Source organism: Halichoerus grypus, chromosome 10 (assembly GCF_964656455.1).
Source record: "Halichoerus grypus chromosome 10, mHalGry1.hap1.1, whole genome shotgun sequence".
In the NCBI taxonomy this organism is placed as follows: Eukaryota; Metazoa; Chordata; class Mammalia; order Carnivora; family Phocidae; genus Halichoerus; species Halichoerus grypus.
In genome coordinates, this window is record NC_135721.1 from 37369319 (window position 1) to 37391779 (window position 22461).

A 22461-nucleotide genomic window follows, 5' to 3' on the forward strand; every position below is an offset into this window, starting at 1 on the left:
TGTCCCCCTGTATTTCTAGTAATCTTTCTTACCTTAAAGTTGACTTTACCACCGACTGGGAGAAAATATTTGCAAAAGATGTATCTGATAAAGGACTATTATCCAAAATATACAAAGGACTCCTAAAACTCAACAATTAAAATAAAGAACAATTCAATAAAAAAAATAGGCAAAAGACCTGAACAAACACCTATTTGCTATATAGAGAGAGCAAATAAGCATATAAAAACATGCTCAAATTATGTGTCATTAGGGAAATGCAAATTAAAACAAGATACCACTACACATCTATTACAGCAGCTAAAGTCCAAAACACTGACAAGACCAAATTCTGGCAAGGATGTGGAACAACAGAAACTCTAGATCATTGCTGTTGGGAATGCAAATGGTATAGGCTCTTAGGAAGACGGTTTGCTGGTTTCTTACAAAACTAAATAAACTCTTACCTTTTACCCAATGGAATTCAAAACTTATGTCCACACAAGAACTTGCACATGGGTGTTAATAGCAGCTGTATTCATGATTGCCAAAACCGGGAAGCTACCAAGATGTCCTGCCGTGGGTGAACGGATAAATAAACTGGGGTCCATCCAGACAATGGAATATTACTCAGTGCTAAAAAAGAAATGAACTATCTATCAAACCATGAAATGACATGGAGGAAGCAAATGCACTTAGGATATTAATCATAATTATTTTACAGCCTGTGTCTGATATCTTCAATATCTCAATTTCCTGTGGATCTGATCTATTTCTGTGTTTTTCTTATGATTTTCTGTCACTTGGTTCTATTTGTTGACATAATTTGTAGATTTTTGTTTAAATGCTAAACACTGTGTATGAATAATTGTAGAAGCTCTATATAATGCTTTCCTTCTCCAGAGATAATTTAACTTTCTTCTGGCAGAAAGAGTAGGGGCAGGTCACCCTAATCCAATTAGGGAATACAATATTTTGACACTTTTTTTAAGGCAAATTTATTTCCACTTTGTCCTTATTTCCCTTTGTTGTGTGTCTAGAGTCTCAACTGGAGGTGTTTTTCAGAGCTCCAACTCCTTGCTGGGCCTTCACTTCCACTTTTTGACTCTCCAGCCCAATGAGACTGTTTCACTCGTCAGCCTGATATCTGCCTCTTTCTGCTTGGGCTTCTGATCTCTTACCTGCATGGTGCATGGCTAAGGAATCAGCAAATGCCTTGGTGGGAAAAGGAGTTGGAATATCAGCTCACTTTTCAATAATTCTCTTTTCTCTGGGATACGAGCCCTTCCAATCCTGGCTCTCTTTCTAGCCTTGAACTCCACATTTTGTTCTGGTAGCCCTGAGACTCCTCAAAGCTCCCTGAGAGGTACTTCTCTGCTTGGGTTCTAGTCCCTGCACTTTTTTGCTTATAATTCAGCAAATGTCTCAGGCAGGGAATGATGGAGAATGTTACCCTGATCTCATTATATTTTCTTTCTTTCTTATTCTTAGCCCTTTGAATCCTAGATGCCTTGGTTGCTGATACCTTCGAAGTTTTGTTTTTTAAAAAAATCTAATTTACCGTCATTCTCAGTGAGATATTTGGTCTAAAACCAGCTCTTACATCAGAGCTGGAAGCAGTTGTTCAAATATTGACAGCTAAGATACAGTCTTCAGTCTGGCCCCCTTATAAAATTATGTGTGGTGTGAGGATTTGATTCTCCCACCACTTTTCTTTATTTGAACCATGTAGAACACTCGCTCTCAGAGGACACCATGTCTTTTGTTTTTGACAGGAATGAATCTTTCATATATAAATATGCAGCTTATTTTTTCTCTGTTGTTTATGAAAATCAAAATAGTATTACTTGGTGCTAATTCAATAAACACAAATGCAAGCTTAAGCCTGAGTGTCTAAGAAGTTTAGCCAGATGAGCCAATAATTATATTTAATTTTTATTAAAAAAATTATCATCCAGGGGCACCTGGGTGGCGTGGTCAGTTAAGCATACAACTTTTGGTTTCGGCTCAGGTCATGATCTCAGGGTCGTGAGACCGCCTGTCTCCCTCTGTCCCTCCCCTCTCTCTAAAATAAATAAAATAAATCTTAAAAAAAATTATCATCCAAATAAAAACACAAAATTAAAAATATTTTATTCTGTACTTGCTGACCATAAAGAATATATTGGTGGCCCCAGGAGAGAAATGATTTCATCTATGATTAGTGATATAAAGTGATACTTTGCATTTGTGTTTACTCATTGCTACCTGGTTGCTTAGATTTTTTTAAAGATTTTTTATTTATTTGAGAGAGAGACAGAGAGAGAGCACAAGCAGGGGGAGCGGCAGAGGAAGAGGGAGAAGCAGGCACCCCATTCAGCAGGGAGCCCAACGTGGGGCTCGATCCCGGGATCCCGGGATCGTGACCTGAGCCAAAGGCAGACGTTTAACCGACTGAGCTACCCGGGTGTCCCTAGATTTTTTTTTTATATGTAAATTTGTATAAATATTCTCTTTGGAAAAAAGAGGCATAACATTATAGAAAAATAGAACCAAGCTACCAAAGAGAGCCCCTGGTGTAAGTGACCCAAGAAAGTCCCTGGTGCAAGTGACAGAAGGGTGTCTGGGACAAATGACCACAGCAGACACTGTGAGATTCAGGAAGAAGCAGATTGTCCCAGAGCACACTAATATTATATTACTAAATATAAATTTAACATACATCAACCACATGAGCACACAGATTGTCCCAGAGCACACTTGGCATTCCAAAATTAGTGCTGATTAATGTCTCTATTTTGCCTTAAATTGGAAGAATTACATATAAAACTACCCCCTCCCTTTCCTTCAGATAGAAAATAAAAGCAATGAAGCCCTTGAGTAAGAATTTTCCAGTGCAAGGGTCTTCATGCATTTAAGGGAATGCTCGCTGCTTTCCTGTTCTTGGCAGGCCCACAGGGGTTTGATCATGAAAAGGTAAGATTGAAGAAAAGGCACTGATATCTCTCAGCATGATGTAAAATCTTGATATCATTATGAAATAGGGTTCTTTGCAATTTATAGAGCAGTTAGGAAAAATCCTTTTTCTACTTAAGAGTTTGGCCTCTGAAAATCTCTGAGACTCAACTTCTTTTGGAGGAAGACCACATATAACTGGACACGTACACACACACACACATAGCACGTGTGTGGGTATGTACGTAGGGATTTGTTCATGCATTTATGCATACATGCCTGCAGATCCCACTGTTAGAGAGATCTCCAAGGGGACCAGAAAGGATCATCTGTATCTGTCCAGGACTAGACCCAACTATGTAAATTCAGAAGTTGATAATTATCAGTTACTACCCTGGTGAAGCCTCAAGGCATTTCTTTAGACTCAGTCACTCGGATAAGGGAACAAATACTCACCATGGGTGTGGTGGACTAAAGCCTGGTCACAAATCTTCTCTCCCCTGTGGTAGCAATACACATCCCCACTATAGCCATGGCCTCTTGCTGTGATGGCTCCACTTCCCTGCCCTTTCACTTTGGACTTGGTTGTGTGGCGTACTTTGGCCACAGGGATGTTAGCAGACATATAAAAGCAGGGGTTTGAAACATGTATGTGTGGTGCAATTCTTTATCGCTAAGTAGTATTCCATCACGTGGCTATACATCCATTTGTTTATTCATTCACTAGTTGATAGACATCAGTGTTTCCAGTTTGGGCAATTATGAGAGAAGCTGCTATAAACATTCACATATAGGTCTTTGTGGGAACATATGTTTTCATTTCTCTTGGGTAAAACCCTAGGAATGGGATTGTGAGGTCATATGGTGAGTGTATGTCTAATTGTATAAAAAGTGGCCAAAATGTTTCCAAAATAGTTTTACCATTTTGCATTTGGACCAACAATGTATGAGAGTTCCAACTGCTCTACATCCTCAACAGCACTTGCTCCTTTTTTTTTTCAAAGAGCTGTTCCAATAGACATGGAGCGATCTCATTGTGTGTACTGCTTTGAGGCAAATTGTTCGTGCTAGACTCAGGCACAGATATAATTGATTACTCTCATAGCACTTGTGCTAGATTGGATTTTTGCTCTCTGAAATCCTATGCCCACATCCTTAGTCATGTGACTTTGAAGTTTCTCTCACTAGTGGCAAGGCATATTTTCCTGCTTCGTTGATGTTGGGCCTGGTCAAACGCTCACTTAGCCAACGGAATGTGAATGGAAGTGACAGCGCTGCCGTTCTGACTCCAGGTTTTAATAGGCCCTGTAAATTTCCACTCATCTTTCTTCTGTTTCTGCCATTGCCTTAAGGAAGATGTGTTCCGCGGGCGCCTGGGTGGCTCAGTTGGTTAAGTGTCCAATTCTTGCTTTTGGCTCAGGTCCTGATCTCAGGATCATGGGATTGAGCCCCACGTCAGGCTCTGTGCTGAGTGTACAGCCTGCTTGAGACTCTCTCGCCCTCTTTCTCTCCCCTCCTCCTGCTTGCTCTCTCTTTAAATGAATGAATGAATGAATGAATGAATAAAATCTTAAAAAAAAAAAAAGATTGTCTCTTTTCTCTCTCCCTTTGCCCCTCCTCTCTCTCTCTCTCAAAAAAAAAAAAAAAAAAGACGTGTTCTTGCTAGACCAACCCCCCAGGTGAAGGGTATGAGTTCCATATATGTATAAATGTTACACAAGCACATCAAAGGAATCTCAAAATCATTAGTCATCACGGAATTGCAAACCAAAACCACAAAGAAATACCACCACATACTCACTAGAAAAACAAAAATTAAAAGACTAACAATATCAAATGTTGTTGACGATATGAAAGAACTAGAACTCTCATATGCCACTGGTAGGGGTATAAAATGAAACCACTTTGGAACATGGTTTGGCTTATTGGACATTTATGTCTTTTTTAGTGATATTGCAAGTCAAAGCATTTACAAAGGGAAGAATTTATATGGGTGGGCACCCAACAGAGTTTGCCACACAGTGAAATATACAGTGCTGTATCAGTTGACTATCGCCATAATAATGCCATGTAAGAAACCATCCCCACACCCTCACACCCTTCACGTGGGGATTGACTGATCTAGGCAGAGCACAAATACTATTTGGCAGATTCATATAAATTTAACATACATCAACCACATGAGCCAATAATTCCACTTCTAGGGTTTACTCAAGAGAAATAAAAACCTACACTTACATAGAGACTTGTATATGCAGGTTCATAGCAGCTTTATCTTCAATAGCCCCAAATTAGAAGTATCTCAATGTATACCAACAGGCAATGGAATTCGACTCAGCAATAAAAATGAAGAAAGTGTTGCTACATGTGAGAACATGGATGAATTTTAAAACATTATATTAGTGAAAGAAACCAGACACAAAGAGTATATACTGTACAATTACATTAAAAATTCTAGAAAATCTATTGTGACAGAAGACAGATCAGTGATTACCCGGGCCCTGGGGTGGAAGAAGGACCTATGAGGAGATACAAGGAAGCTCTCAGGCATGGCGGGAATGTTCTGTTACCTTGGCTGGTGTATACATCTGTTGAAACTTATCCAAGCAGGCACTTTCTATAGGTACACGTATTAAACTGCAATAGTGTGGATTACAAATTCTCTCCTTCATCCTCACCAGCAGAACCCTAGTTTTATTCAGAGTGGCAGTATGCTTCCTTTTTAGCTCTGGATGACTATTTGACATGTTCTTGGCCTGTGAAAGGTAAGCAGAAGTCCCTTACTGGGGCTTTAAGGAAAGCTCTTGACAGAGGGCAAATTCAGGCAGCACCAGGTACAGACTTTCTCTGCTAATAGACTGAGCCTATGATTCGAAATCACTGACCTCTTTTGCTCACCTTCTAGACCATGCTCAGTTTTAGAATTTGAATTCTAAACTTGGCAACCCTGGCTCAGATACCTAAGCATCAGCTTCTTCTCCTGGCTCAGGTTCATTGATCAGCTATCCTGCCTGGTTCCAGCTACTCTTACACTTCCCTGAGGAACTCACACTCATAGTCCAGGGTTCCCATGCAGCCACCATGACTCTCCATGCTGTCCCCAAACTGGCAGGTTCTCTCTTCACCCCTTCAAGTTCTTTTCCTAGTCAGCTGACCCTGACTCATGATTATGACTCTTCTTTTTCCAAAATGGAAATATTCACATGTTTTTTTCTGAGTATAAACTGTGACTGTCCTTACTGGCATTTTCCACCACTGAGCTCTTCTGTCTGTGCCTTTTCCTCATGGCATTTACTTTGTTTTCATAATATAAGTATATGTGTGATTATTAAAGTAGTGTCGGTCTCCTTAACTAGAGAAATGTTAAGCTTCAGAAGGGCAGGGACCATGCCTGTTTTGTTCACAACCTTATTCCCATAGTACTTGCTAAATGGTAATGAATAAATGAATAAACAAAACTTCCACATCAATTGTAGGTGGCAAGCAGACTCCTAATTCATTAGCTCAGATTACAGTTCATGCCATGATCATTTTTTGAAAAAGTTAAAAAAAACATGAAGACTAGGTTCACTAACCTATACACACTAGCTAATTTCAAATGGGCCATTACAAATAGTCAACAATCATTTTTCAGCTCCTGTTAATTTTTTTGACACCTTTCTTATATTATGTACTAAATATCACTTTGGCAGGAAATCTTATTTTCTGTTTTATTGAGTAAATCATGATCAGCTAGTTTGAACTCCCTCACCTATTTTTTCTTTCAAAGTAAGTTATTCTTTAGGGGTACTTCTTCAACTTTCAACATGGACGGCATGCCTCTGCTTTCCTGGATACTCTGGGATCTTGCTTCCTTAATCAACCCCTTGGATCTACAGCAACTACAATCTCCCTTTCCATTTGTCTCTTTCCATTCTGTCCTGTTGAATGAATTCATTCATTCATTCAACAAATATTTATCAAATACTAAACACCTTGCTTTGTTTTAGGCTCTATTTAGGAATATATTGATGAGCAAATCCTCATTAGAACTTATATAGGAGTAGAAGGGGACAGACAATAAACAAAACAGATATATATATTACAGTATTTTAAAGTCTAAGGAGAGAAATAAAGCAGGGGAGTAGTTTAGGAAGTGATCTGTGGGAGATGTTTCAATTTTAAAAAGGGTGGTCAGGAGAGGCTTCACTGGGAAGGTAACAGAGCCTTGAAAGAAGTGAAGATATCTGGGTGTTAGGGGCTGAATTGTGTACCCTCCCCCATTTCCAAATTCCTATGAAGTCCTTACCCCCTGAGTACCTCTGACTGTAACTGTATTTGGAGATAAGGCCTTTAAGGTGATTCAGTTAAAATGACACCTAATGAGGGTTATGACCTGGCCTATGGGGCAGGAAAACCAGTGAAAAGTGTTTTGGCAGGGAAGACTGAGTTACTGGGTTAAATATAGCTGATCAGATGAAGACAGAATTGTCTTTTTAGCAATGGCGGCCTCAGTGAGAGCAGTTTTGGTGGAATTGTGAGCTTGAAAGCCCGACTGTAGTGTGTTTGAGAGGGAGAGAAGAGGAATTGAAGACAAGGAGTTTAGAACACCGGAGAGTTTTGCTGTACTGAAGAGCAGGGAAATGTGGTCAGGAGGTGGAGGAGGAAGTGGGGCTTTTTGTTTGTTTTGCTTTTGGACGGAAGAAATTAGAAAAAAACCTTCAGTTTTGATGAGGCAATAGCCTCCCAGCTAGCTTCCTCATCTTTGGTGTTATTCTTTTGAATACACAGCCGATGGACGCATTTTACCGTTTCATTCACTTGCTCAAGAATTTTCAGGGTCTCTAACTGTATGCCTTAGTTGAACATTCAAATTTTCTGCAGTTTGGCCTTTTGCAGTTTTATCTTTTTTCGTCATAGCCCTATAGTGAGGTACAAAGCATGCCAGACCAGGGTCGGAAGGCTTGGATAAAGTCACGGAGCCGTAAGGGCTAGGTGTGTGACTTTAGACAAGTGAGGGCAATGCACTGGGCCTGGGCTCCTTCTCCTTTATAACGAGGAAGGGAGCGTGTCGGGTAGACTGGATCCTCTGGAGGTCACCGGCATCTCTAGCGGGCTGTAGTTTCAGCACCAGCGTGGCCACAAGCAGGATACTCTCCTGAGCCCGCCCTGTCCCTTCCACTTCGGGGGACCACACCTCCTGTACCGTCACTTATTTTTCCTGCTTCGCTTTTGCCTTTCCAAAGACAGCAGGCTTTAGAAGAACCACAGTGGCAGCTCCTTTAAGGTCGGCCGCCTCCCCGCCACCAGGGACTCGCCTCCCACTCTTGCTTTCACTTGGGACCATCCACTTCCACAGTCAGAATCGGCCACGTATTAAGTGCCGCTTCCAACCAATCAAGAAGAAGTTACCTCAGACCTTTGGAGGGGCATCCACTTCTACCAATGATCTTCCAACTCTTCTCTAGCGCCTCATTTTTTTGAGGGGCGAGGCCAATCGCAGCGATGGCCAATCTGCTCCGGGAAAATGTATTCCGGTACTGCGGTGCCTACCAATCAGGTGAGAGGATTGCGGAGAGGGGCGATTTTCATTGGTAACCGCTTCCGGAAGAGGGCCGGGCCTCGGGAGAGGGCAATACGATTTGATTGGCAGGCGTGATGTTGACATCCGAAAGCCCACCTTCTCCAAGAGGACCAGCCTGGGTCTCCTGAGTGACGGTGGCCGCAGCCAATCAGGGGGGAGACGCGCGGAAAGTTTGTTCAATGGGCGATGACTGAGGGAGGCTGTCACTCAGGTGCGGTGGCGGAGGCCGGGCTAAGACGTGGCCGGTGGAGCTCCGCTCGGCTGTCCAGACCGTCGGGGCGGCGGCTGGGTGCCTAGCGCGTCCTCGTCCTGGTCGGGCGCTTCCAGCAGCGGGAGAGGCAGGCGCCGGCGTCTGCACCTCCATGCCCGCACGCGGGGCAGGACGCTGATGGAGCGCGCCACCCGCCCGGGGCCGCTAGCGCGGGCGCTGCTGCTGCTGCTGCTGCTGCTGGGACTGGCGGCGGGCACGGTGGCCGCGGAGCGAGCCCCGGACCTCCCCGCGCCGAAGGCGGAGGCGGTGTTCGGCCTGGGCGCAGCGGCCGCTCCCACTTCTGCAGCGCGGGTGCCGGCGGCGGGGGCCGTGGCTACGGCCGAAGTGACCGTGGAGGACGCCGAGGCTGTGCCGGCGGCCGCTACGGAGCAGGAGCCGCGGGACCCGGAACCCGACGACGAGGCCGAGCTACGGCCACGCGGCAGGTGAGGGGCGCAGGCTGAGCGCCGGGGCCGGCGACCCCGGAGGCCACTTGTTTACGGCACGTGTGCCGCGGAGGATCGGAGGTCCGGGGTTCCCCCTCGGCTGTGGTCTCTCTCAGAGGATGGAGAACTGGTGACCCGGGAGCGAGCGCGGGGCCGTGCTCCCATCCCCCGGGCCAGCGACGGGCCTTTTCTCCGGTCCTTGTTCGCAGGCAAAAGCAGCATCCTCGAAGGTGTCTGGGGGATGCTCAGAGAATGGAGCGCAAAGGTGGGAAAGAAACGTCGCTTTCCCTCTTTTTTTGTTTTCGAACTTTATTCGCGCTGCAAGGACTCCCTCCCCTTTTTCTTCCATGAGTCATCCCATATCCCTGCTGGGTTGACAGCTGTTTGGGAAAAGAACTTTACAATGACATTTCTACATTTCCCTTTCAACACAACCCTGTAGTGGCCCCTGGACCAGGGGTGAGGTCAGTATTTCTCGAACTGAGACCTGCAGAACATCTGCATCAGAATCACCTGGGGATGCTGGTTAACTGTACAGTTTTTAGGCCCTACCCCAGTTGTACTGAATTAGACTTTCTTGGGGCAAGAACCTGGAATCTGCAGGTTTAACAAGCACTCCAGGCAGGTCTTGAACACACTAAAGTTTAAGAGCTGCGGGTAGGTCTTGCATTTTGGCAGTTCTTTGATATTTAGAGGGCTTACGATCCGTAAACATTTAAAATAGGGTTGTCTTGGTTGATTTGCTTAGCCTCCTTAAAAATGTTACTGCAAGGTACAGGTTTTTAAATACTTTTCAAAACCTGGACACAAATGTAAGGTATTTTAATGGTAAAGTATTTTGCAGGCAGCTGATCTCCGCACAACTGGGGAGAAAGTGATGTCTCATCTAACAAATGGAGTGATAGAAGGAGCATTAGGCAATTAAACCAGAGAGGGCTAGAATCTGGATTAGAAAGTATTGTAAGCTTATAATGTAGCAATTACTAGATCCTAACAAGTTAGATTTAATTTTCAGCTAAATATCAACACCTTGATCTATATACTTGCAGACTACTAAAACTGGATAAGTACTAAAATTTTCTAGGCACTATATGAATGTTTATGTATAGATTTTTTTTTCCTTTAAGTAGCACATATTTGACAATATTTTCATAGATTTTGCTGATGGATTAATTTTCCTGGAAGAGTGTTTTTGTTTATCTTAAGTTTCTGAAGCACCTGCTCAAAGTAAGTTACTTGAAGTAAAGTGAGATGTTTCATTTTTCTTAGGGTACAGATCCACCACCACAGGTATTTATTGGCACTTACAACCCACAGGATGCCCTGGGGTTAACAAAGGTTAGGCAGATAGTCCCTGTCTTCCAGGAGGAGGGTGTTGCCTAGCAGTGAGGATTGAATGAAGAGACCCATAATGATATTACAGAGCAGAAGCAGTGCAAATGAAGTGCCCTGACTGTCCCAAGGTTTTTGTGGTGTTCAGTGGGTGGGGGTATGGGGGTGAAGTAGGTAAAAAGGTAAGAGAAGGCTGTGGCAGAATGAGTTGGTTTGTGAAATGTGAGTAGGATCATGATGAGCAGATACTGGACTTGAGGAAACAGCAAGAGGCACAGAAGCTGGAAAGTATGTTTAGGGAACATTTTTGTTTGTATACCTGTGTGTGTGTGTGTGTGTGTGTGTCTGTCTGTCTGTCTGTGTGTACGAGGGAGATACAGACATGCACATGTGTGCTGGGCAGGGAGTTGTGGAAGATGAGGCTAGAACAATAGGGTGGGACCAGATTGTATATGTCGAGTCTAACACTAGTAGCATCTTCATCACCTGGGACGTGTTAGAAATCAGAATCTGGCACCACCCAGATCCACTGAAGGAGTATATGCATTTTGACAGGATTACCAGATGATTCCCATGCACGTGACAGTTTGAGAGTTATTGTTTCAGAAGTGTTGTGTAGGGTATCTTGAAAGCCAGGTCTGATTACAGTTTGTTGTTAAGTGGGTATAGTACAGAGGGGAGAGATTTGAGAGATTTGAGGCAGAATCTTGGTTCCTGGCAAATGAATTGATTCCTCCTCCTGTGGTACCCCTGTCCACAGATTGAGATGGGATGGTCAGAAGATGGGAACACACATGGGAAAGTGGGGAAATTGAGGAGAGCAGGGAAGAAAAGGTAAAGGGCTTGTTGTTGGACATGGTGACTTGGAGGTGCAGGCAGTCCATCCAGAGGGAGAGATTTGGGAGGCAGGTAGAAATGATTGACTGTAGTTAGAGAGAGATCAGGGTAAAGAGGTGAAGGTGTGAGAGAGAGGAGGCTCAGAAGAAGACCTCAACAAATGCCTTATATTTTTGAGAAGATGAGGCAGCAGAGGAAACAGAAATCCAGCTGGCTGGGATGGAGGTGTAGGGTGAGGGCTGAGAACAATGAGGAGGGATTTGGTGGTGAGCGCATGTAAAGAATTTAAGTCAAGCAGCAGAGAGTGCTCAGATTGCAAGACGGTAAGGATTCATCCTTTTAAAGCCCCACTCCCTCCTTCCGGCACTCTTCGGACTAACTCCTGACAGCAGGCAAGTTTATACATTCAGAGGAAGGAGCCTGTATAGACAGGTTGAAAAAGAAAGGAATAGAGGAGGGAGTGGAGGTAGTTGAAGAGGATCTCCTTGGCAAACAGGAGGACCACTTCCTTCTCAGAAACAAGGAGAGTGAAAATAGAAGAGTTGGGCCTGGCAGAGAGTAAGTGATCTCCGGCTAACAGAATTCTCTAGGAAGAGATAGACCGTGTTTAGGGGTGTGCCAGGTAGCTTGAGATAGTGTGGAAAGTTTGAGAAGCCTTGGATAAGTAAATTGATTGAGTCAACAGAAGATCAGTATGCAACGTTTATAAAACTTCTTCCTAAGTGCTCTTTAAAAAAGTGAAAAACCAGAGAATATCAGTGTTCCATAATAACAGACCAATATCCTGTTTGTTTAAAGGAGGAGGATTAGGGGAACAGATTTGAATTAACCAAGCGTTTATCACAAACAGCTGTGAAGAGCTATGGTACTTGCAAAACTTTTAAAAAGAGGGAGATGGGAAATTAAGGTCGCTATTTTTTCATGTTGTCTTTTGATGCCCAGGAAGCAATATGAGACTCTGGTTCATTTTTCTTCCCTTGATGGAGTTTTCATTGGTTTTATCCTAACTGCTTACTCTACATCTCAAGAACATGTGAATGAGTGAATAAACTTTTTGTCTTTAAAAAGTAGCTAAAATAAACTTGTTTTTCTGATAGCAGCCTTGTTAGTGCTTCTGTTAAACATTACATTTAGTTGAAATTTAAATGGGATGCTCGCTAAGGAAAGCTGGGAAGAAAGTTGCAATCTCGCCTCATTGCTAGATTTTGTGCACATTGGCATAGTTATGAGTTACCAGTTTCCTGACTCCAGCACAAATGGGCAAATTGCTAAGTGTTACTTGGGGTTTTGGGGATGGGATGGGCATCTTCATAGTGACAGCCTCTAATGACCTCAAGAGTTGTAAAGAACTAATTTTATCTTAACTGTCACACTAATTTGTAGCATATTTCTGCCTTCCTCCCCTGCCTCTAATTCCCCGCTAACAACAGTATTACTAAGTTTGATGTTAATCTGTGGTGCTTCTTTAATTTGTCACCTGTAAACTGAATTCTTTGTATTTAATGAGATAACATGAAAATATTTTGCAAATGTGAGATGATTTCATTTTTTATTTCTCTCTCCTGTCTATCCTTTCACAAACTGATTGGATGTGAATCGTGGTACAGATTCTGGTCATCCTCAGATTTTCAGATTCATAATTAAGCTTTTTTTTTTTCCCCCGCTAATACACCTATTGAATAATAGAATCTCAGCATACAGTGTTGAAAGGGAACTCAGTCATCTGGTCCCAACACTGCTCACTTTTCTGACACCAGACTTTTTTTTTTTTTTAAAGATTTTATTTATTTATTTGAGAGAGAGAGAATGAGAGAGAGCACATGAGAGGGGGAGGGTCAGAGGGAGAAGCAGACTCCCTGCCGAGCAGGGAGCTCGATCCAGGGACTCCAGGATCATGACCTGAGCCGAAGGCAGTCGCTTAACCAACTGAGCCACCCAGGCGCCCGACACCAGACTTTTAAAGTTAACTAGAAATCATATTTAAAGAAGAATTTATGCATAACTTTCAAGGCAGTTGTAAGCCAAAATAAACATACTTTAAGCAAGTAATGAATTATCCTTCCTGTCTACAATTGTCTTTTTAGTTTAGTTGACACCTGGGCTCTAGATATGATATGTGAGAGGATTGAGGAAACTGTTCTTTATTTGAACTCCGAAGCCTTTACACACCTAGGCATTTTGCCGAAAGGGACTGGGTCTTCATCAGCTGCTGTGAGCTGTAGCTCCAACATGCCTCTTCATTTCCTAAATACTGCCTGAGAACTCCATCTGATTTTTTCCTCTGTTTGTAAGAGAGAAGTTCCTGAACATTTTTACTACAAAATATTTTAAAATACAAAGAGGAGAACTTGTAAGTTACAGAACTAAATGTGAGGGGGGAAATTAATTTTATTTTTTATTTTTTCACCCTGTTCTGTTTGTAAATGACCATTTTGATTAAAAATGTTTCCTAGAACAAAGTAGAAAAAGTGTGTCCAAAAATGTTTTAATCTGATAAAGGGTATATGTCACTCATGTCTATAACATTGAAAACTTAAATGGTATTTCTTTAAGGTGTAGCTGATATGTCAAAGTTATAAAATATAGTTGGTAATTTTTGACATGTTTGTTTTGATTTGGGGCAGGGCTAGTCTTGTGATATGTTTAAATAAAGGAAGTTTGATTTGAAGATTTACTTAGTAGGTGAGGACTAAGAAGTATAGTCTAATTAGTACTAGTTTGGTTTTGAACAAGAACATATGCTTTCTTGAATAAGAGTATGTGTTTAGGTGGAGGATTCTTGGCTACATCAAAAAGCAGATTTAAGGGGCACCTGGGTGGCTCAGTCGTTAGGCGTCTGCCTTTCGGCTCAGGTCATGATCCCAGCGTCCTGGGATCGAGCCCGCATCGGGCTCCCTGCTCCGCGGGAAGCCTGCTTCTCCCTCTCCCACTCCCCCTGCTTGTGTTCCCTCTCTCTCTGTGTCTCTCTCTGTCAAATAAATAAATAAAAAATCTTTAAAAAAAAAACACAGATTTAACCAAATCACATTTTTAATTTTGTAGAGTTTTTTCCTCTCCTCCCCTCTCCCCAAAGAAAGAAAATGTGCAATTTAAAAATAAGCAGTTGTTAATGTAGAAACTGTTCATTCGATACAGTGTTCTCCTGTCACCTGCTTCTCTTTCACATGGGAAATTTCTACAGGTGGTAAGCCTCCTTTAGAATTATTGTATGAAAGAATTCAGCATCTACTTCTCAGACTCTGATAAACTTAATTGTAAATAGGCAGGTATTCTGGGTGACTTAAGTGAGAGCAAACAGATTTTTTTTTAAATTTTTTTATTGTTATGTTAATCCCCATACATTACATCATTAGTTTTAGATATAGTGTTCCATGATTCATTGTTTGTGCATAACACCCAGTGCTCCATGCAGAACGTGCCCTCCTCAGTACCCATCACCAGGCTAACCCATCCTCCCACCCCCCTCCCCTCTAGAACCCTCAGTTTGTTTTTCAGAGTCCATCGTCTCTCATGGTTCGTCTACCCCTCCGATTTCCCCCCCTTCATTCTTCCCCTCCTGCTACATTCTTCTTCTTTTTTTTTTTTTTCCTTTGAGAGCAGTTTTTTAAAATAGGATCTTCATTGGCATAAGGTTATTTCTGCTCAGTTGAGGGCAAATCAGAGCAGTAACAGGATAAATGGCATCTTGATGAGATTTCTGGAATGAATAAAAGCTGCACATTATAGTAATATAGTAGTTGCTACTTAATGAAAACGTACTGTTAACAGAATGATTGAGTTTAAAAACCTAAATTCATGCTTCTGTCCAAAACCTCTTACTTAGTGCATGACTGAGGCAAGTCACATATTTTCACATCTTTCTCAGCTTCTGTTTTGTTTTTGTTTTATATGTACCATAGTGTCTGCCCTACTAAGGTGTTTCATTCAAAAAACATTTATTGCATTTCACGAGTAGATAAATGGGCAGCTGAGCTAGCCCTTGAGCCCCAAGTCTGACAGGGAGATCATTGTGTTAAAGAATTAACTACACTAGAATGGATAGTGAGTGACATAGGAGTAGTTTGAGAGTAAAGACCATGGAAGTATCAAGTGAGCGAGTCCTTGAATGTCAGGTGTCAAGGCGGGTCTAGGCTGCAGAGCCCGGAGCAGTGATTCCCAAGCCAGGGCTCCGGGACATCTATGGATCTGCAAAGGTAAAAATGGGGATCCATGAGATTGTCAGTATTTTTAAATAACTGAATGGAATTGGATATCCAGTGAGGGGAAGGCTAATTAAACAGTCAAGTTTCCTGACTTTGAACTAGAATTGTATCAAACTTAATATAGTAATCTTAGCTATATCTTTTCAGAAATCTTCAGTATTTTGATTGGTATTAAATATTTCCTCTAAAAATGGGGGAGTTCATTAGAAATAATGTTTATGGGGCAAATGAAATAATTTAAGATGTGAGATAAAGAATAAATTAAATGGAACTTTGTTGAAAAGTTAAGAAACGTGTGTGTGTGTGTGTGTGTGTGTGTGTGTGTGTGTGTGGCAGTGGGGTGGGGGATTATGCCTGATTATGAAAGGCTCTGTGTGCTATACGAAGCAGTGTGGCCTTTATTCTGTGAGCACAGTAAGCTTCAGAAGTTTATCAGATCTCTATTATAGAAACAAAACTGTTGGAACTGCAGAGGGGACAGAGACGTGAGGCAGGAAAATATGTCAGAAAGGCTTTTGAAGGTGTTCTGATGAGAAGTGAGAATTGGTTCTAGGACAAGGGCAGTGGTAATGAAGAAGAAGGAAAAGATTCAAAAGCTTCAGAAATAGAATCAATAGTAACTGACTGTTGTCTAAATGTAGAGCGTGAAGGAGAAGGTAGACTTGTTGTCTGATGCAAATGTTAAGTGACAGGGTAGATGGAAAAGGATGTGGGAGAGGAGATTTATCTGAACACACTATGGGGGTAACAAGCATGCCCTGCTGAAAATGCAGAACTAGAGCGGGGAGAGAGACAGTGGACTGTAAACACCGAATAGGTTTGGGAGCTGTCATGTTACAGGTAAAGTCAAAGCTGTGGGCATTGGCTGAAGCCAGAACTCCATGGCCTGCTTCCTGGAGATTGAGAGCACTAGGAATTATGGGGTGAAGGGAAGTGGCCTTGTAGAAGCCGGGGAAAGGAGAAGGTCCAGAATGAGGAGCCGGCCACTTTTTCAGCGCTGCTACGGGACAGACTTGATGAGGAGAATAGATCTGGCAGGAGGAGATTGTTGAAAACCTTCTTGAGAACAGCTTCGAAGAATTGGGTCATGCGTAAGAGAACAGCGCTTGCTGTTGAATCATCCAAACAAATGCCTTTGTAAACTAGAGCAAGGTGTAAGTGAGAGATAGGAGTTTCTAAAGAGTTTATTGGCAGAGTTGGCCAATAGGCCTTCTTCATCCAGGTAATAGATTATTTTTCTACTCTAAGGAAACAGCCCTTTGAGCTAAGTCAGTATTTGCCAACCTGGTCTTATTGCAAGACTCAACTGGGGTATTGTCAAGCTCTAGCTCCCAAGCCCCTTCTGGGGATGGGACCCATGAATGTTTACTGGCTTTTAACAAGCACCCCAGATAATTTTTATGATCAGGCAAGTTTGAGTTATGCTGACCCAGGGAAGTAGTCATGTCTTACCTGTGAGAAAGCAAGTGGAATGAAGCTGTGAGCAGAACAAGTGCAGAGTCATGGGGATGTGAACACAGGTCTGACTTCAGAGCTCCAGTTCTTAAAAAGAAAAAAAAAATGCTCCAGTTCTTTCCACTGGAAATGCTGCCTCTGCAGTCCCTTCAATTCTTGAATAAGTAAAAGGCTTTTCATCTTGTTCATAGAAACCTGAAAATAGAGCGAATGGATTGTGGGGAGATAAAATGGCCTTATATTCTCCCTATTTGGGGAGGGGGGATTCATTTTTCATCTCTGATTGGTGTTTGTTCTAAACACTTATTGCTGTCCTCTGTTTATCCCTGCATTTAGCATTATGTATCTGCTTGATGCTTTTCTCAATCAATAATATGTCCATGAGCATCTCTCTCTTAGAATGTGATTAGACATAATAGTCTAAATTGTAGCATCTCTTTTATGCCCTGTAGTGCTGCTCAATTTCAGCCACAGCAGAAGGGGTACTTCCTTCCAGAAACATGCTTGGGAAGGAGCTCACAGTGAATATTATGGCTAGCTTGTAGCAGACGAGAAAGTGAAGGGTTTTTTTTGTTTGGTTTTGTTTTGTTTTTTTTAAATGCCTGACAGAGTTATAGGGGATTTACTGTTTTTCCCATTAAGAGGGTTAAAATAATTAAGGGTACCCCATTCAAATCTAAAAACCAGATTACATTAAGTATCAAAAGCAGTTAAGAGAATAATATACTTAATTGTTCCTGCCCACATGTTTGTATTTCTTTTAATTATTACTCAAATTTACACTTATTCTCTAGATATTGTACAAAATCTGAAACTATCTTGTTTAAAAAAACAGAATCCTTGACTCAGTTAAATGCACCCTATATGATAAGTTGTCAGTGAAAGAATAGTTAAACATTAAACTCCAAGTGACTTATTAAAATATGTTTTTATATACACATAAGACACATATGCATGTTTTATTGTTGGGTTTTTCTTTGTTTTGAAGATGAGACCTAGAGTTTTACCATTCTCTGCATACCTCTAGCCCAAATACCTACATACTCAAAAAATTACAGGTTGTTTTTTTTTTATAAGTAGAACGTCTAGGGTGAAAAACAATGTTCATTCTGAATTAAAAACAAAAAATAGTATCTCAAGTGTTGCAGGGGTCTACTTAATTTTTCATGGGTTAACACTGCTTGCTTATACTAAGTTTTGTTCCAATTAGAGTAATTTTCATTTAGCCATTTATTTGTGGTTAATGATTACCGAACAGAATAATTAGACATTTCTATAATGGTACTAGGAAAGAGTTAACTTGGCTCTGAACCTTCGATCATTAACTTAATTAGATTCTGTTGCTTTTATTTGTAAATTGGCACATCTAAGATACGAATTTTTTATACCCTTCATTATAAAATAACTTCCTTCCACACAGTATCCGTCTTCTCCCCTAATTCCTGATACATCTCTTTAGAAAGCAGGGCAGGGGCACCTGGGCGGCTCAGTCGTTAAGCATCTGCCTTCGGCTCAGGTCATGATCCCAGGGTTCTGGGATCGAGCCCCGCATCGGGCTCCCTGCTCGGCGGGAAACCTGCTTCTCCCTCTCCCTCTCCCCCCTGCTTGTGTTCCCTCTCTCGCTGTGTCTCTCTCTGTCAAATAAATAAATAAAATCTTAAAAAAAAAACATTGGTCTTGGCAATGATTAAAAAAAAAAAAAGAAAGCAGGGTAATGTGTGGGGAGGGGAGTTGAGTTGTTCCTTTTCTTTTGGTTAGTTATCTAAAATTACTAGAGTTTGTTATGTGTCAAAAATCTTTATTTTCACAAATTAGACTAAGAGTTACCATTTGAAAAATTCAAAATTAGAATTAGTGTATAGTTTGGGAACTAAATTAACAATTGTATTTATTCACTTGATAAATTTATTCATTTGATAAACAATTAAGTTCTTTGAAAGGTTTCAAATGAGTTTATCGAACTGCTTTGTCTTGGTCAACTTACAGCTTCACTATGAATTTGTATACCTTGTACTTCAAATGAAATGGAAAAGATAAAAGTTGTATTTTATAATCTCAAAGTGGAACATAAATATGTGTAATTGGAATTTGCATGGTCTTTGAAGCAGACCAATATATACCTAACAAATTCATAGAACAACTGTATAACACATTCTTTCATTCAAGAAATATTTATTGAGGGCCTGTTATATATTTGGGAGGATATGTTCCAGGCAGAAGGAACAGTAGCTGCAGAGGCCCTGAGGGAAAATCATGATGTGTTTGAATAATTGGAGAAGTCATTCTGCCATATAAGTCTAGTAGGCAGTTAGGTATATAAGTCCAGAGTTCAGGGAGAGATACAAATTTGAGAGTTGCCAGCATATAGATGGTATTTTAAGCTATGAGACTGGATGAGACCATCAAAAAAAAGTACATGTAAGTAGAGAACACTTTGAGAGATAGAAGAGATGAGGAAGAACCAGAAAATGAAACTGAGAAAGAGTAGCCTACAACTAAGGAAAAAAAAAAATTCATGTGTCCTGGAAGCCACATGAAGAGTGTGTCTCATGAAGGGCAGGAGATGTCACTGGTCAGGTGCTGCTAGAAGGTCAAGTGAACTGGGACCTGACCATGGGATTTTTCAATATGAAGGTCGTTGATGACCCCAACAAGAACCTTTCAAGTGAAGTGGCAGAGACAACATCTTGATTAGAAATAGTTGAAGACAGAAGAAGGGGAAAGGATTTGGAGACAGAATGTATAAGAACTCTTTCAAGGAGTTTTGATCCAGAGGCAGGCACAGAGTGGATTGGAAGCTTAGAGGGGGTAGAATGGCTCATTTTGTTTAACTGGTTTGGTTTTTAGGTTGGGGGAAATAATAGCAGGTGTGAACGGTGAGAGGAATGCTCTGGTAGAGGGGGAATAATTGATGTGAGAGCAAGAGGAGAAATGTGAGGACTGGCAGATAGGGATCTGTTGTCTAAGCAGAAGTGTTGGTAGTGCATGGGACCATGAACAATTCACCTGCAGTAATAGGAGGGAAGGTAGAATTCACGGGTCCAGGTGGTGATAAAGAGAGGCGTGATGGTGGGATTTCTTTTGATTATCCCTGAGATGAATGAGCTTGGAGGAGCTTGTGTTGGAAGTTGAGGAGAAAGGAGAAATAACATAGTTTAACCTAGGCCAGTGAGTGAGTAGATAGACCAGGGAAGTATGCCGTGATGGTGGAGCATCATTAATAGCTTTTTTCACATTGGTCATGATTAAAGTGAGTCCAGTCAGCATGATTATGTTTTTCTTTGGCCACATTCAACTGCACAGAAGCGAGAGTGAGAAAATGCAGAGCATTGGATTTAACTAGGGTTGGAGTTCTGCTAGGCACTTGTGATGTGTGAGGGTCCAGGAAGTACTCAAAATGAAGGATTATGGGATTTAAACTCAGTAAGAAAAAAATGAGGGCCTAATGTTGGTGAAGCTTAGGGTAAAAGTGACAGGATCATAGGCTTGTATGCTCAGGTGGGGTCATAGATTAGTGGGAGTGAGGGAAGCAAAGGAAATGAGCCAGAAAGGGGTTGGTGGCAGGGGCTGGAATGCTTGAAATTTCAGTGGGGCGGGGAGTTGTGGTGATTGGTAATGCCAAGGGCTAGGATCTCACCATGGCAGTGGATGAGGCAGGGTAAACAGATAATGAAAACCCAAAGATCGTGTTAATAGTGACAGTTAAACCAGGAGCTGAAATCCTCAAGGAGTGAGGCTAGTGACCCAAGGGTCAGTAGCCAATTACTAGGAGGGGTAGTGGGTGGAGCAATCTGATCCTGAGGATTTTTAGAGAGGAGAGAAAGAAAGTAGTCAGGAAATGGCAATGAGGTGCAAGGAGCACCCCCACCCTGTTACGGGGCCCAGTGGTTAAGGGTTTTGGAGCAAAGAATTCTCTTTGCTTCAGAAGTGATGGTCTCAGGAAGAGCCAGGTTTCTACTCAAGCAAGAAGGCCAGTAGACATTCAGGGAAAACTGTGTTTCAGGGTTAAGGCTTTCAGGGATTTGGGAAGGGAAGAAGAGGACAGCACTGGGAATGTTGAATTCCATGTGGGGATTACAGTGTGAGAATGAGGGGTGACCTAGGAGTCTGGGGCTTTTCATAAATGACATAAACAGATAAAAGGCAAATTGCAATGGTCTTGGTAGGCTTTAGCCAGATAGAGATAGCAAGACTGCAAGTCTTATGAGGAGGTGGGCCCTCCTCCCCCAGCAGACAGAGGTCTGGGGATGGCCTGGTTTTCTTTCCAGTGTATGCAGTAAGTGCCCGATATTATAAATACTTTTTAAACTTTGTCTTATTAATTTTTAAATTTATAGATCCTTAGTGATTATCAGCACTTTAGATGGGCGAATTGCTGCCTTGGATCCTGAGAATCATGGTAAAAAACAGTGGGATTTGGACGTGGGATCCGGTTCGTTGGTTTCATCCAGCCTCAGCAAACCAGAGGTAAGAATTTTCTATTAAATGTTGATTGGAAACAGCTATAATGAACAATTGCTGATACTAGTAGTATGTATTTGCTTATAGAGCTGGGGCTACCCGATGGCCTAGGTGTGAGGCCTGTCTGCCTTTTACGAACTATGTCCCCTTCCAGCAACTACTTAACTTTTCTGTTCCTCAGTTCCCCTCCTTTAAAACGAGTGGCTAATGTCACCTACTTCTTAGGATTGTTTTGAACATTAAATGAGTTCATCGTATACATGAGTAACTGAGAATACTGTCTGCTGTATCAATACAATATAGCTCATTATCTGAGCTATAACATGATCATCATTTCTTCCCCCTCATTATTATCACAAGGTGCCTAGGAATAAAAAAACAAATATAAGTAACTTAATAGTTTGAAATATATACTGCAAAATCCTATAAATTATTCCCTGCATTTTCCCTCAAGCATACATCCTAATTGTAAACATGAAATTTTCTTAGAATGTAATTTTTAGACAAATTTGATTATTTGCAAAAACAAAAAGAGAAATGGTACTTCTAAAAACTCCTGTGACACATGACTCCAAGACTTGGGCAGCAACTTAGCTCCTCAGAGCTTTAGTGTCCTCATCAATAAGTAAGGACACTGCCTACTTTGTTGAGGTTGGGGGCAGGTTAAATGAGAGAAGTTAATTTTTCTCGCCTTTTGTCTTGACTCTGATAGATGAAGTTTCTGTCCTATTCTAGAGCTTTATTCTCTAGTTTAAGTCATTTAAAGTAAGGCCCTCTTTTGAGTTATGACTGCTGACATGGAAGCTATCACCTCTGTTTTCCAGAATACCCTCAGCCTTCTATCTAACCAGTCTGTTCCTCTGGGACAATCTCTCCAGGTGCTCTTTTTTTTTCTTTCATCATCAATTGTTCCCTTTCAGAAAGCTTTCTAGGGGCGCCTGGGTGGCTCAGTCAGTGAAGTGTCCCGACTCTTGATCTCAGCTCAGATCTTGATCGCAGGGT

The 22461-nt window shown here is 41.7% G+C and overlaps 1 protein-coding gene across 1 annotated transcript in view; it reads left to right on the top strand.

The window, feature by feature from the left end:
• The first annotated feature begins 8645 nt into the window (after nucleotides 1-8645).
• The window catches only part of EIF2AK3 (eukaryotic translation initiation factor 2 alpha kinase 3), a 67891-nt gene continuing 54075 nt past the window's right edge, over nucleotides 8646-22461 (top strand). Inside the window, exons 1-2 of the mRNA XM_078056322.1 lie at nucleotides 8646-9172; nucleotides 21336-21465. Of these exons, the coding sequence (XP_077912448.1) occupies nucleotides 8865-9172; nucleotides 21336-21465 (438 nt within the window). The 5' untranslated portion in view covers nucleotides 8646-8864. The remainder of the gene's footprint in view (nucleotides 9173-21335; nucleotides 21466-22461) is intronic.